At 44.2% G+C, this 13,113-nt stretch overlaps 1 protein-coding gene across 2 annotated transcripts; it reads right to left on the bottom strand.

Annotated features, from left to right (window-relative positions):
- Positions 1-9,549: 9,549 nt before the first annotated feature.
- On the bottom strand, positions 9,550-12,207 carry LOC140905233 (uncharacterized). Of its 2 annotated transcripts, none has more exons than XM_073328140.1 (3): positions 12,163-12,207; positions 10,868-11,643; positions 9,550-10,176 (listed from the first exon to the last, which is right to left on the bottom strand). In XM_073328140.1, the coding sequence occupies exons 2-3, from the start codon at positions 11,253-11,255 to the stop codon at positions 9,800-9,802; spliced, it is 765 nt and encodes a 254-aa protein (XP_073184241.1). In that variant the 5' UTR covers positions 11,256-11,643; positions 12,163-12,207; the 3' UTR covers positions 9,550-9,799. The 2 variants fall into 2 exon arrangements, with proteins under 2 accessions (XP_073184241.1, XP_073184248.1); XM_073328147.1 differs by having other exon boundaries at positions 10,868-11,622; positions 12,163-12,185.
- Between the last annotated feature and the right edge of the window lie 906 nt (positions 12,208-13,113).

Below are 13,113 nucleotides of genomic sequence, written 5' to 3'. Positions count from 1 at the left end.
ATCTCTGTCTGTGTGTCTTTTTTGTAACTTAAGGTTTTGCCTAGAGGGATTCTCTATGTTTTGAATCTAATTACCCTGTAAGGTATCTACCGTCCTGATTTTACAGGAGTGATTCCTTTACTTCTATTTACTTCTATTTCTATTAAAAGTCTTCTTGTAAGAAAACTGAATGCTTTTTCATTGTTCTCAGATCCAAGGGTTTGTGTCTGTGGTCACCTATGCAAATTGGTGAGGATTTTTACCAAACCTTTCCCAGGAAGTGGGGTGCAAGGTATGGGAGGATTTTGTGGGGAAAGACATGTCCAAACTACGTTTCCCAGTAAACCCAGTTAGAGTTTGGTGGTGACAGTGGTTATTCCAAGGACAAAGGATAAAATTAATTGTACCTTGGGGAAGTTTTAACCTAAACTGGTAAAAGTAAGCTTAGGAGGTTTTCATTCAGGTCCCCACATCTGTACCCTTGAGTTCAGAGTGGGGGAGGAACCTTGACAGGAGCTGTCAAGGTTCCTTCCCCACTCTGATCTCTCGGGTACAGATGTGGGGACCTACATGAAAGACCCCCTAAGCTTATTTTTACCAGTTTAGGTTAAAAACTTCCCCAAGGTACAAATTTTGCCTTGTCCTTGAACAGTATGCTGCTACCACCAAGTGTTTTAAACAAAGAACAGGGAAAGAGACCACTTGGAGATGTCTTCCCCCAAAATATCCCCCCAAGCCCTACACCCCCTTTCCTGGGGAAGGCTTGATAATAACCCTCATCAATTGGTACAGGTGAACACAGACCCAAACCCTTGGATCTTAAAAACAATGAAAAATCAATCAGGTTCTTCAAAGAAGAATTTTAATTAAAGAAAAGGTAAAAGAATCACCTCCGTAAAATCAGGATGGTAGATACCTTACAGGGTAATCAGATTCAAAACATAGAGAATCCCTCCAGGCAAAACCTTAAGTTACAAAAAGACACAAAATCCGGAATACACATTCCCTCCAGCACAGCTTATTTTACAAGCCATTAAACAAAAGAAAATCTAACACATTTTCTAGCTAGATTGCTTACTAACTTTACAGGAGTTGTAAAGCTTGCTTTCCTGATCTGTTCCCAGCAAAAGCATCACACAGACAGCCCAAACCCTTTGTTCCCCCCACTCCAGATTTGAAAGTATCTTGTCTCCTCATTGGCCATTTTGGGTCAGGTGCCAGTGGGGTTACCTTAGCTTCTTAACCCTTTACAGGTGAAAGGATTTTGCTTCTGGCCAGGAGGGATTTTATAGCACTGTATACAGAAAGGTGGTTACCCTTTCCTTTATATTTATGACAGGAGCTTCAAAGGATCATAATTCGGTCCATTTTAGAATCAATATATATTTCACGGTGGTTGAAATTCATGGAGTTTTCAGGTCTTGCAAATGTCCAAAAACACTGAGTTAGACAAATATTAAGAATGTGTTACCCAATTTTCTTGTAATTTGACCCATGGTTGTTACTAAACAACCATTTGCTTTTCTATGAATGGAAGCCTCTGCTACATAATAGAGATAGAAGGGTGCATGTATAAATGGGTGCATGTATCCTATATATAATGTATCTGGGCAACTAAGGGTGTTCCCATCTGGTGAAACTTTGAGATTTTTAATGTTTTCCTAGTCTGCATCAGAATGACACGGAGGCCTTTTGACACCTTTTGTGCTAAAACAAGAGTGAAATAGAATAGAATAACCAACCATTTAATGAACTTACTTGGGATGTGGGAGAGCCAGATTCAAGTCCATACTCTGCCTCATTTGGAGCACGAACTTGAAACAGTCTCTCCCACATCCCTAGCCACCACATTCATTGGCTATTCTGGGACTGGTCTCTCAATCTCTCCCAATGAAGCTGTTCCACTTTGTGTGAGGCATTAAATATGCCTTAGGCTAGACAGACTAACTTTATAATGGTGGTTAGGGAATTCACCTGGGAGATGAGAAACTTAGGTTCAAGTCTGCTCTGAATCATACAGAGCAGGGACTTGATCCTGGCTCTCTCACATCCCTGGGGAGACAACCACTATGCTATTGGCTCCTGGGGTCTCTCTCTAACCTGAAATTCCATCCTGGAGCTGGGAAATATTCCCAACTAAAGTTTCATCAAAATTGACCTGTAGCAGACCACGGACTCACCAGCGCGGCACCTCCTGCTGATTGTCCAGGGAATTAGCTCAACTCCAGCTTTGGAGTGCCCTCTGCCGGCCAGTGTCTCGCCTGCCTCAGGCCCTGTGTCCCTCCTGGACCTTGGTGTCCCTTTACCTCAGGGTTCTGCCCTAGCATTTCCCCCATACTTTGGGTCTCCCCACCCAGGGAACCCCCAACCCTCTATCTCCACCTTGCCTCAGTGGCTACTGCTAGTCATCATCTAGCACCCTTTTACTGGGGCAGACTGTAGTCTGTAATGGCCACTCATCATTGACAAGGAGGTTGGACCAGCTGTCTCTGCCTAACGCTGGGCTATACCTCTGCAGCCCCATCCCCCTTTAGGCCTTAACCAAGGCCTCAGCCTGGGGAGTTGCCAGGCTGGAGCTTCCCAGCTCCTCTTTCCTTTTTCCCCAGCACTGCTCTGCTTCAGGTACCTTGCTTCCAGGCAGCTACCCCTTCCTACTCCAGGGCTAGAATGAGACTCTTCGTGTCTCCTGCCCCCACAGCTCTTTTATCCAGGCCAGTTGTGGCCTGATTAAGCCAGCCACACCCGGGGCCAACTACCTCTCCAACTTCCCTTAGCTGCTCTTAATCCCTTTTACCTTGGAGTGGGGAAGCTGCCCCACTACATGACCCTTTTCTGCAAAAAGTTTCAGTTTTGGCAAAAAGGAATTTACCAATGGGAAAAGAAAATGTAACTGAAAAATTCCCGACCAGCTCTCTCTATATACATAGAGGGCCAAAATCAACTGTTACGATATAGATATTCAGGCCTGTCTGCAAAAACCTGTACTTTAAGAATTTAGGTGTATTCTTATCACTTGGCTAGTTCTAGAGGTATAAAAGAAAGAATCAAAATCACTGTCTGCTGGTGTAAGGGCCTTCTCTTACTGTGACAGTTTGAGGCCCTGTTCTTAGGCTAAGGCCTTTGGCTAAGCAGCAGAGGCAGCCATAAGCTAGGAAGCGAACAGTCACATCCTCACATTCCAAACTAGTCACATTGAAATAAGGTGCTATTGGGCTGTTACGCACTATCAGGACAGGATTGTATTCATATCACCTCCAGAGAATGGGAAGTGCCTAGAAAATGTAAAAGGAAACTTAGTTTGATAGCATCCTGTCTGGCAAGAACTCACTTATCAATAGCTGGGATGTGAAATCCTCACTTCTGTATTGTCTTGTCATTATAGTTCCCACTTTGCTATTGTTTGTCTGTATAATCTCTGTCTGGTTCTGTGATTGTTCCTGTCTGCTGTATAATTAATTTTGCTGGGTGTAAACTAATTAAGGTGGTGGGATATAATTGGTTACATAATCATGTTACAATATGTTAGGATTGGTTAGTTAAATTTCAGGAAAATGATTGGTTAAGGTATAGCTAAGCAGAACTCAAGTTTTACTATTTAATCTGTAGTCAATGAGGAAGTGAGTGGGTGTGGGTGGGAGGGGATGGGTGTGTGGGTGGGGGAGATGGGAACAGGGAATGGGGGTGCGAAAATTGGAATCATGTTTGGCTAAGGGCAGGAATGGGAACAGGGACACAGGTGTAAGGCTCTGTGGTGTCAGAGCTGGGAAGGAGGATACTGAGGAAGGAAACTGGAATCATGCTTGCTGGAAGTTCACCCCAATAAACATCGAATTGTTTGCACCTTTGGACTTCGGGTATTGTTGCTCTCTGTTCATGCGAGAAGGCCCAGGGAAGTAAGTGGGTGAAGGAATAAGCCCCCTAACATCAACTCATATTTAAATTAGTATAAATATGTAGTAATTACTTTTATAACTACTAATATTACCTCAGCATCACCAGTACAGATAGAGGATTATGTTCTCACCAATGTAGAAACATTCACGTACTTGGGCAGCACCATCAGCCGGGATGGTGGAAAAAGCCAGGACATCCAGAACAAAATCAATAAAGCCAGGAACACTTTCAGGAGCTTAAATACTGTCTGTAAATCATCAAAATACAACACCAAAACCAAACTCAAGATTTATCAGAGCTGCCTACTTTCAACACTACTTTATAGTGCAGAATGCTGGGGAATGAGAAAGTATGACATGTCCAAACTGTTTTCATTACATACAACCTGCCACAGAAAAATCCTCCGTATCTTTTGGCCCAGAACAATCTCAAACCAAGATCTGTTGACACATTGGAGCCAAGAGGATCTGAGCTCCATCATTGCCAGGAGGCGTTGGAGATGGATCTGTCATGTGCTTCGGATGGAAACTGATTTCATCACCAGAGTAGCAATAAGATGGACACCTTAAGGCAAGCGAAAACGAGGCTGCCTGAAAACAACATGGTGAAGAGCTGTGGAAACTGAGCTGAAAAAATCTGGGACACAGCTGGGGAACCAATGAAAGTCTTGCCAGAAACAGACAGGAGTGGAGGAGCTTCATCACTGTCCTAAACACCAGAGGCGTAATAGGAACATGATGGTGATGACTTTTATAGGGACATGACTGAGCAGATGTTGGACCACTGTGGGTGGGTGGGTGGGTGTTCCCCAAAGTAGTTTTTGTTCTGTTTTCCCTCCATCATTTTGTGTCCCATTTTCAACCCCCAAGTTAAATTGAATCAAAACTAAGTGGATTAGATCCTCCACTCTGCTATTATGGGCTTATGTAAAATTCTATAGAAAACACTGACACAAAGCCCTACACTTACGAAAAGTGAAGTGGGATTTTTGTAGGTCCATACAGAACAGACAAGACTCCAGTTTTAATGATCCCATCCAAAAATATCCTTGCACAGTAAAATAAATGGAACCAATGTATCTCTTAAAGATACTGAATCAACCACACAGGATAGGAATCTCTGATCCCAAGAAAGCAAGGTATTTTACACCTGCCTACACCATCTCTCAGACTTCGGTCATGATGGCCATTCTAATCAATTTACATGAACTTTCTTTTCAAGAGTGTTGCCATCGTGTTCTTTTGCCAGGAGGAAAATCTGCAATGTCAAAACATTTTCTTTTAATACTGAGAGCTGCCAAATGTCTAGTGAACTGAAAGTAGTGTATGTGGAAGCAATAACTGCTGAATCATCACTGGCTCATGCTCAGATCTGGCCTTTCTGTCCTTTATTTACCTGAAAATCTCAGATTACAAGGGGAATTCTGTTCGCTTCCAATGCGGCTTGAATTAAATGGATCTGAAAGCCAGAGGTCTTTTTTTTTTTTTGGAAAACAAAAGTAAATATGAAGTGGTAATTAGGTCCTACTGATAAATGTTATGGTAGGAAAACCTTAAGCTAAGTACATGCTTTCTTTACATAAGAGATTGAAGGCAGGTTCAAGTCAACAGAGTAATTATAAATAGCTTGTTCTAAAAAAAACAGAATTTAATTGTTCACCACAGGTAAATTTATTTCAGTAACACCTAAAATAATGGCCTAATTACTGCTATCCCCCCCTTTGGTGTACCTTTTTTGATACTGAAATGGAATTCTCTCAGACAGTCAGAGAATACAGCAATGCTGTACAGGTATTTAATGTACAACGATCCAGTTTTTCCTCACATTATGCATTTCTCTGCACTCTGACTGTGGAGCTCTGATTTGCATAGTCAACTGATAATGAAAATCTTTGTGTTATATTTGGTGGATAGTCATTATTAAAGCATGGATTCTCAATCGAGGGTGGGAGGGGGAGGAGAAGTAGCTTATAATGGCCAAACAAGTGTTAAGGAGTCATGATCTTATTCCTCCCTCTCCATATTGCTCAATGGAAGGAAGGTCATGACTTCATGGGAAATGAATCCTGGTGTGGAAAAGGTTGAGATTCACTGTAGTAGACAATAAGGGATTTAGGTATGGACTATATGATTATTTTTCAATATGTACATCTCTTTACACTGATGGGCTAGTGTAAATCTGGTTACAATGTTCTATTGTGTTTGGGGAGGAACAGTTCCTGTTCAGCATGGAGCCACAGCTTCTTGGTACAGTGGCATGCCAGCAAAGGGCCGGGATAGGAACTGCATATCCACTGCTGTCCTTTCCCTACTTCTTCCTACGTCACTTACTAAAGTGTTATAACAAGGTATACAGTTATCAGTAAAAGAGGTAAGGATGTATTTTAAAATATGAAATTTAGGGTGACTCTTTTTCTTTAATGAATGTGTACATTAAATAATTAAGGTGGCTGTCTTTACATCTTCCTGATGTACAATATGGGCTACTGAGTTATCAAGCTGCTTTTCATTTACATTGTTAGATTCCTATGTTTTGATTTTTATAATCTCTGGCAATTATCAGTATGTTCCAAGCAGAGCAGCCAACTACTTCAGAAGGAAAATAACAAATACTTCTTTGTGGGGGAGAGCATATTTCTTCAGAGGCATAGTTTAGTCTAGTGGTGTATGTTTCAAATTGTTAGACATTGTTTTATTACAATGTGTGCTCTGTCCCTCTGGGCATGTCTACACTAGCAGAGTTACAGCGCCAGGAGTTAAGGTTCCATTCAGAGAGAGCTGAAGGGAAACCATTGTGTGTTCACACTGTCATCTGCCTGCGCAATAGCAGTGGTATTCGGAGCGGTATACTCTGAGCAGCTATCCCACAGAGCACCTCTTTCTCTTCTGTCGCTAAGAGTTGTGGGAAGGCAGAGTGGGTCGTGGGGCATCCAGGGTCCTGCCCCAGTGCCCTTTGATGCATTGCTTCGCATCCCAGCAATAGGAACATAAGAACTTAAGAATGGCCATACTGGGTCAAACCAAAGGTCCATTCAGCCCAGTATCCTGTCTACTGACAGTGGCCAATGCCAGGTGCTCCAGAACAGGTAATAGTCAAGTGACCTCTCTCCTGCCATCCATCTCCACCCTCTGACAAACAGAGACTAGGGACACCATTCCTTACCCATCCTGGCTAATAGCCATTAATGAACTTAACCTCCATGAATTTATCCAGTTCTCTTTTATAGTCCTAGCCTTCACAACCTCCTCAGGCAAGGAGTTCCACAGACTGACTGTGCGCTGAGTGAAGAAGAACTTCCTTTTATTTGTGTTAAACCTGCTGGTGGCCCCTAGTTCTTATATTATGAGAACAAATAAATAACTTTTCCTTATTCACTTTCTCCATTCCACTCATGATTTTCCCTGTGCTTCATCCACATTTGGTGCCATCTTTCAATGGTTTGTGTATTGCGCACCCTGCCTCTTCGGGCTGCAGGAATGGATCCTGAACTGATGACCAATATGCTGCTCCCTCTGATCAACAGGTCATGAGCAGCAGTGGAGTTATTCCTTAAACTACAAAGGCAAGAAGACACAACATGAGCTATGACACGAGATTGCTTGTGGCATTCAGTGAGGTGCTGACCACAGTAGGTTGCCGCTTTTGGCTCGGGAAACAAGCACTGAGTGGTGGGATCACATTGTCATGCACGTCTGGGTAGACAAACAGTGGCTGAAGAACTTTCAGATGAGGAAAGCCATATTCATGGGACTGCGTGATGAGCTCGCCCCAGCCCTGCGGCACAAGGACACAAGAATGAGAGCTGACCAGTTGGAGAAGTGGGTGGTGATTGCACTGTGGAAGCTGGCTACTCCAGACTGCTACCAATCAATCGCTAACCAGTTCGAAGTGGGAAAGTCGACAGTTGGACTCGTGTTGATAGAAGTGTGCAGGGCCATTAATCGCATCCTGCTCTGAAAGACCGTGACTCTGGGCAACGTGTGTGACATTGTGGATGGCTTTGCAGAAATGGGCTTCCCTAACTGCAGAGGGGTGACAGATGGCACATGTCATAAATATAAAGGGAAGGGTAAACCCCTTTAAAATCCCTCCTGGCCAGAGGAAAAATCCTCTCACCTGTAAAGGGTTAAGAAGCTAAAGGTAACCTTGCTGGCATCTGACCAAAATGACCAATAAGGAGACAAGATACTTTCAAAAGCTGGGAGGAGGGAGAGAAACAAAGGGTCTGAGTCTGTCTCTATGCTGCTTTTGCCGGGGATAGAACAGGAATGGAGTCTTAGAACTTTTAGTAAGTAATCTAGCTAGGTATGCGTTAGATTATGATTTCTTTAAATGGCTGAGAAAAGAACTGTGCTGAATAGAATGACTATTTCTGTCTGTGTGTCTTTTTTGTAACTTAAGGTTTTGCCTAGAGGGATTCTCTATGTTTTGAATCTAATTACCCTGTAAGGTATCTACCATCCTGATTTTACAGAGTGATTCCTTTACTTCTATTTCTATTCAAAGTCTTCTTGTAAGAAAACTGAATGCTCTTTCATTGTTCTCAGATCCAAGGGTTTGGGTCTGTGGTCACCTATGCAAATTTGTGAGGATTTTTACCAAACCTTTCCCAGGAAGTGGGGTGCAAGGGATGGGAGGATTTTGGGGGGAAAGACGTGTCCAAACTATGTTTCCCAGTAAACCCAGTTAGAGTTTGGTGGTGACAGTGGATATTCCAAGGACAAAGGATAAAATTAATTTGTACCTTGGGGAAGTTTTAACCTAAGCTGATAAAAGTAAGCTTAGGAGGTTTTCATGCAGGTCCCCACATCTGTACCCTAGAGTTCAGAGTGGGGGAGGAACCTTGACAGCACACATATTCCAATTCTGGAACCAGACCACCTAGTCACTGAGTACATTAATCACAAGGGGTATTTCTCAGTGGTTCTCCAGGTGCTTGTGGATCACCGTGGGCGTTTCACAGACATTAACACAGGCTAGTCCGGAAAGGTGCATGATGCATGCAACTTTTGGAACACTGACATGTTCAGGAAGCTGCAAGCAGGGACTTTCTTTCCGGACCAGAAGATCACAGTAGGGGAAGTCGAAATGCCCATTGTGATTCTCGGAGACCCCGCCTATCCCTTAATGCCGTGGCTTATGAAGCCATACACGGGGCAACTTCACAGCAGCAAGGAGCAGTTCAATAACAGGCTGAGCAAGTGCAGAATGAGTACTGAGTGTGCTTTGGCCATTTAAAAGCCTGCTGTGCTGCCTCTGTGGGAAGCTGGACCTGGCATATGACAATATTCCTATGTTTATAGCCGCATGCTGTACACTCTATACCATTTGTGAAGGGAAGGGTGAAAGCTTCACTCAAGCCTGAACCACTGAGGATCAGTGCCTGGAGGCTGAGTTTGAACAGCCAGAGATGAGGGCTATTATAGGGGCACAGTGCAGGACCATAAGGGTGAGGATGCTTTGAGGCAGCAATCTGAAGCTGAAAGCCACTAATATTTATCCATATGCTCAGGAGTGCAGTGCTTGTAATGCTAAAAGTTGGTTGGTGCACATGATGCAATATGTGGATTTAACATAATTGTATATTGCTTTGCAGGGTTCTTTTTGCTTTCAATTAATAGAATAAAGATTGCTTTCAAATCAACACAATTTTTTTATTAAAAGACAACAACCAGAGGAGAGTCAAAAAAACCCCAAACCATCAGAAGTGAGGGGGATGGGGGAAGGGAAGGTCCCAAGAGGAGGAGTCTCGGGACAGCTAAAGATTTGTGTATGTCCAGGGATCGTATCCAACCTTCTCCTTGGACTACAATGCAGCGGGTAGTGTACTTTAGCAGGGCCAAACTGAAGAGGGATGGGTGTTGAATATAGTGGGTAGTGGGAGTCCACAGTGATGGAGGGAGGAGTGGAATGCTGCGGGTAGAGACTAGAGTGAGGAGGTTGATAAGAGTGTGTTGGCAGTGTCTGTGGGGCGCAATCGAAAGATTTTTGCGACAGCGGCTGCAAGGGAGGGTGGGCGTGTAAGCTGCTCAGTTTGAAGAGCTAGTATCACCTGGAGCGTGTCTGCTTGGCGCTCCATAACCTTTAAGAGCCACTCCATGGCTTCATTCTGGTATGCTGTGTTCTCTTTTTGGTCCTTCTTCTCACTGTCCTGCCACTCCTTCAATTCCTGTTTCTCGGCGGTGGAGTGCATCATAACATCATGCAGAAAGTCCTCCTTAGTTCTTCTTGGCCACTTTCCAATTTTGTGCAGCCATTCAGCTGCCGATAACAAAGAGGGAAGCTGGGCTCGCAAGGTAATCTCTGTGAAGTGTAAACACAACATTTTACAGAATCAGTATTGTTTGCAACAGAGAGAACACTGATTCAATTATTTAAAACAGCCAGTATTCACAAACCTGTCACTAACTGGCTGACCCCAGGCAAGCACACATGAGCCACAAGAGCCCCCAAAATGATGAGTAGCTGCAGGGGCAGGGGAAATCACTCTTTCTGGACCTTGCTATACAATGGGCATGTGGCTCTTGGGGAGAGCCATCACTGTAGGGGAGGCCTGATAATCATTGCTGTCCCCACACTTTCCACAGGATGTGATCATTATGGAAGATATCTCGCTGCTGAGGGTGAGCAGGGAATCAAGGGAGGGTCTTCTCCAAGACTGCAGCTTCCACCCTGGTTCCTATGCAGCTCGCCTGTGTGCAGCAATGGTCATCCTCCCCCCCAACCTGTGATGGCACAGTGGCTCAGGAAAGCTACCATTAATGGGGCAAGAAACAAAGTAGCTTGGCTGAAGAACCTGCAGCAGCAGATTGCCCAGTATCTCCACAAGAGTTTCCTGGAGATCTCTGAAAGAGATTCCAGTGAAATGAGGGAGTCAATCAACAGACTGTTGCGCCGCTCAGACTAGGCATGTGGTGGGAGACAAACCTGCTTTCTGCAACCCTCCTGCCCGCAACAACTTTCTTCAGCGATTCCCAAAATCAGATTTACTTACCAGGGGCCTTCTCTCCTATTTCCGCTTCGCCGAGCTCCGACAGCTGTGACTGGCTAGCCTCCTCTGGGGTAGAAAAGAGCTCCTGGCTGCATACATCTCTGACCTCCGAGTCATTCCCTGCCTCTTGTTCCCCCATCCCCTCCACATCCTCGTCCAAGATTTCCTCCTCCTGGCTTGGTCCACTCTCGACTGGCATGCAAGCCACCAAAGTATCCACAGTAGTCTTTGCAGTGGAGGTGGGGTCACTGCTGAGTATCGCATCCAGCTCTTTGTAGAACTGGCAGCTCATGGGCGCAGCAGCGGAGCTGCAGTTTGCCTCCCGCGCCTTGTGGTAGGCATTCCACAACTCCTTCACTTTGACCCCTGCACTGCAGTGTGTCCCGGTCATGGTTGCTTTCTGTCATGCATAGTGAAATCTGTCCGTAGGTATTATAATTCCTACTGCTTGAGCGCAGCTGGAACTGGACAGCATCCTCTCCCTGAATGATGATGAGGTCCAGCAGCTCAGCATTGCTCCAAGCTGGGGATCGCCTCGTGCGTTGAGCATGCATGACCACCTGGAAAGATGCGCTGAGACCACTGCATGCATCACCCAGCAAACAGGAAGGGGACTTTCAAAATTCCAAAGGAATTTACAGGGTGGGGATGATAGTTGATCACCGGAGGGCAGGGCAGTAGAGTTCAAACCGATGACCAGAGAGGTGAGAACAGCCACTGTGAGACACCTTGTCAAGGTTCCTTCCCCACTCTGAACTCTAGGGTACAGATGTGAGGACCTGCATGAAAAACCCTCTAAGCTTATTTTTACCAGCTTAGGTTAAAACTTCCCCAAGGTACAAACTATTTTACCTTTTGCCCTTGGACTTTATTGCTGCCACCACCAAGCGTCTAACAGATATATAACTGGGAAAGAGGCCGCTTGGAAACGTCTTTCCCCCCAAAATCCTCCCAAAACCTACACCCCCTTTCCTGGGGAAGGCTTGATAAAAATCCTCACCAATTTGCATAGTTGAACACAGACCCAAACCCTTGGATCTTTTAAGAACAATGAAAAAGCAATCAGGTTCTTCAAAGAAGAATTTTAATTGAAGAAAAAAAAAGAATCACCTCTGTAAAATTAGGATGGTAAATACCTTACAGGGTCATCAGATTCAAAACATAGAGAATCCCTCTAGTCAAAACTTTAAGTTACAAAAAGACACAAAAACAGGAATCTACATTCCAGTCAACACAGCTTATTTTATCAGCCATTTAAACAAAACAGAATCTAACACATACCTAGCTAGATTACTTACTAAGGTCTAAGACTCCATTCCTGTTCTGTTCCCGGCAAAAGCATCATACAGAGAGAGAGCGAGAACCTTTGTCCCCCCCTCCCCCCACCCCCGCAGCTTTGAAAGTATCTTGTCTCCTCATTGGTCATTTTGGTCAGGTGCCAGCGAGGTTATCCTAGCTTCTTAACCCTTTACAGGTGAAAGGGTTTTTCCTCTGGCCAGGAGGGATTTTAAAGGTGTTTACCCTTCCCTTTATATCTATGACACACCTCCTGGAGGTCACGCAGAAAGCTCTATGTCTCTCATTGAGGTGGTTTTTTTAAAGCGCTACAGCTGCACAGTTTCTGCACCCTAAGTGGCTTGGCAGTGTGTATACTTCAGGAGTTACAGAACAGAAAGCTGCGTTACTGCACAGAAACTTGCCAGTGTAGACAGGGCCTCTGTCTCACGTGTGTGTCCGTGTGTGTGTTGGTGTAAAACAAAAGCATTTTCAATATTTTTTCCCCTTTGCAAAGCAAGAGCTGCCTATTTATAAAACATGAGCCATGGAGCTTAAATGCCTCATAGAAAATCATCACCTTGAGGAGAGCAAACTGTCCAACTATTACTTTGGCAAAATTAAATGCCGTGACTAATGCTGGCAATTATCCTCCTTTATTAATAACTATAAAGGGCCTATTTGTTTCCATGTTGGTGCTTACTAAATTGATCTCAGTTATAGTGAATGTCGAAGTGTGGATTTATTAGTGTCTCTTTCAATACTGGAGCATAAGAGACTAGCAACAGCAGGGCTAGTTCTGCCCAGAGAAAAGTTAAATGGAGTCTTTACACAAGTGTAAATTTATGATAGTAAATTGACATGAAGAAGGGGTTGCGGTTAGGACTATTCGGAGTGTGGTCACAGTGATAAAAGGGTCACAGGCAAAACATCACTGGTACAAGGTCATCTCTTTAATGCCTGATTCAAATGAA

This window comes from Lepidochelys kempii, chromosome 1 (genome assembly GCF_965140265.1).
Source record: "Lepidochelys kempii isolate rLepKem1 chromosome 1, rLepKem1.hap2, whole genome shotgun sequence".
Taxonomy (NCBI): domain Eukaryota; kingdom Metazoa; phylum Chordata; order Testudines; family Cheloniidae; genus Lepidochelys; species Lepidochelys kempii.
Note: the sequence above shows the minus strand (reverse complement) of the source record. Positions and strands in the feature narration are given on the sequence as shown.

Bases quoted from the DNA above. Each gene is read 5' to 3' on its own strand.
- LOC140905233 (XM_073328140.1), bottom strand. From the start codon at position 11,255: ATGACCGGGACACACTGCAGTGCAGGGGTCAAAGTGAAGGAGTTGTGG. The intron at 10,177-10,867 runs GTAAGTAAATCT...TACACTTCACAG, and splicing joins AATAGGAGAGAAGGCCCCTG to AGATTACCTTGCGAGCCCAG.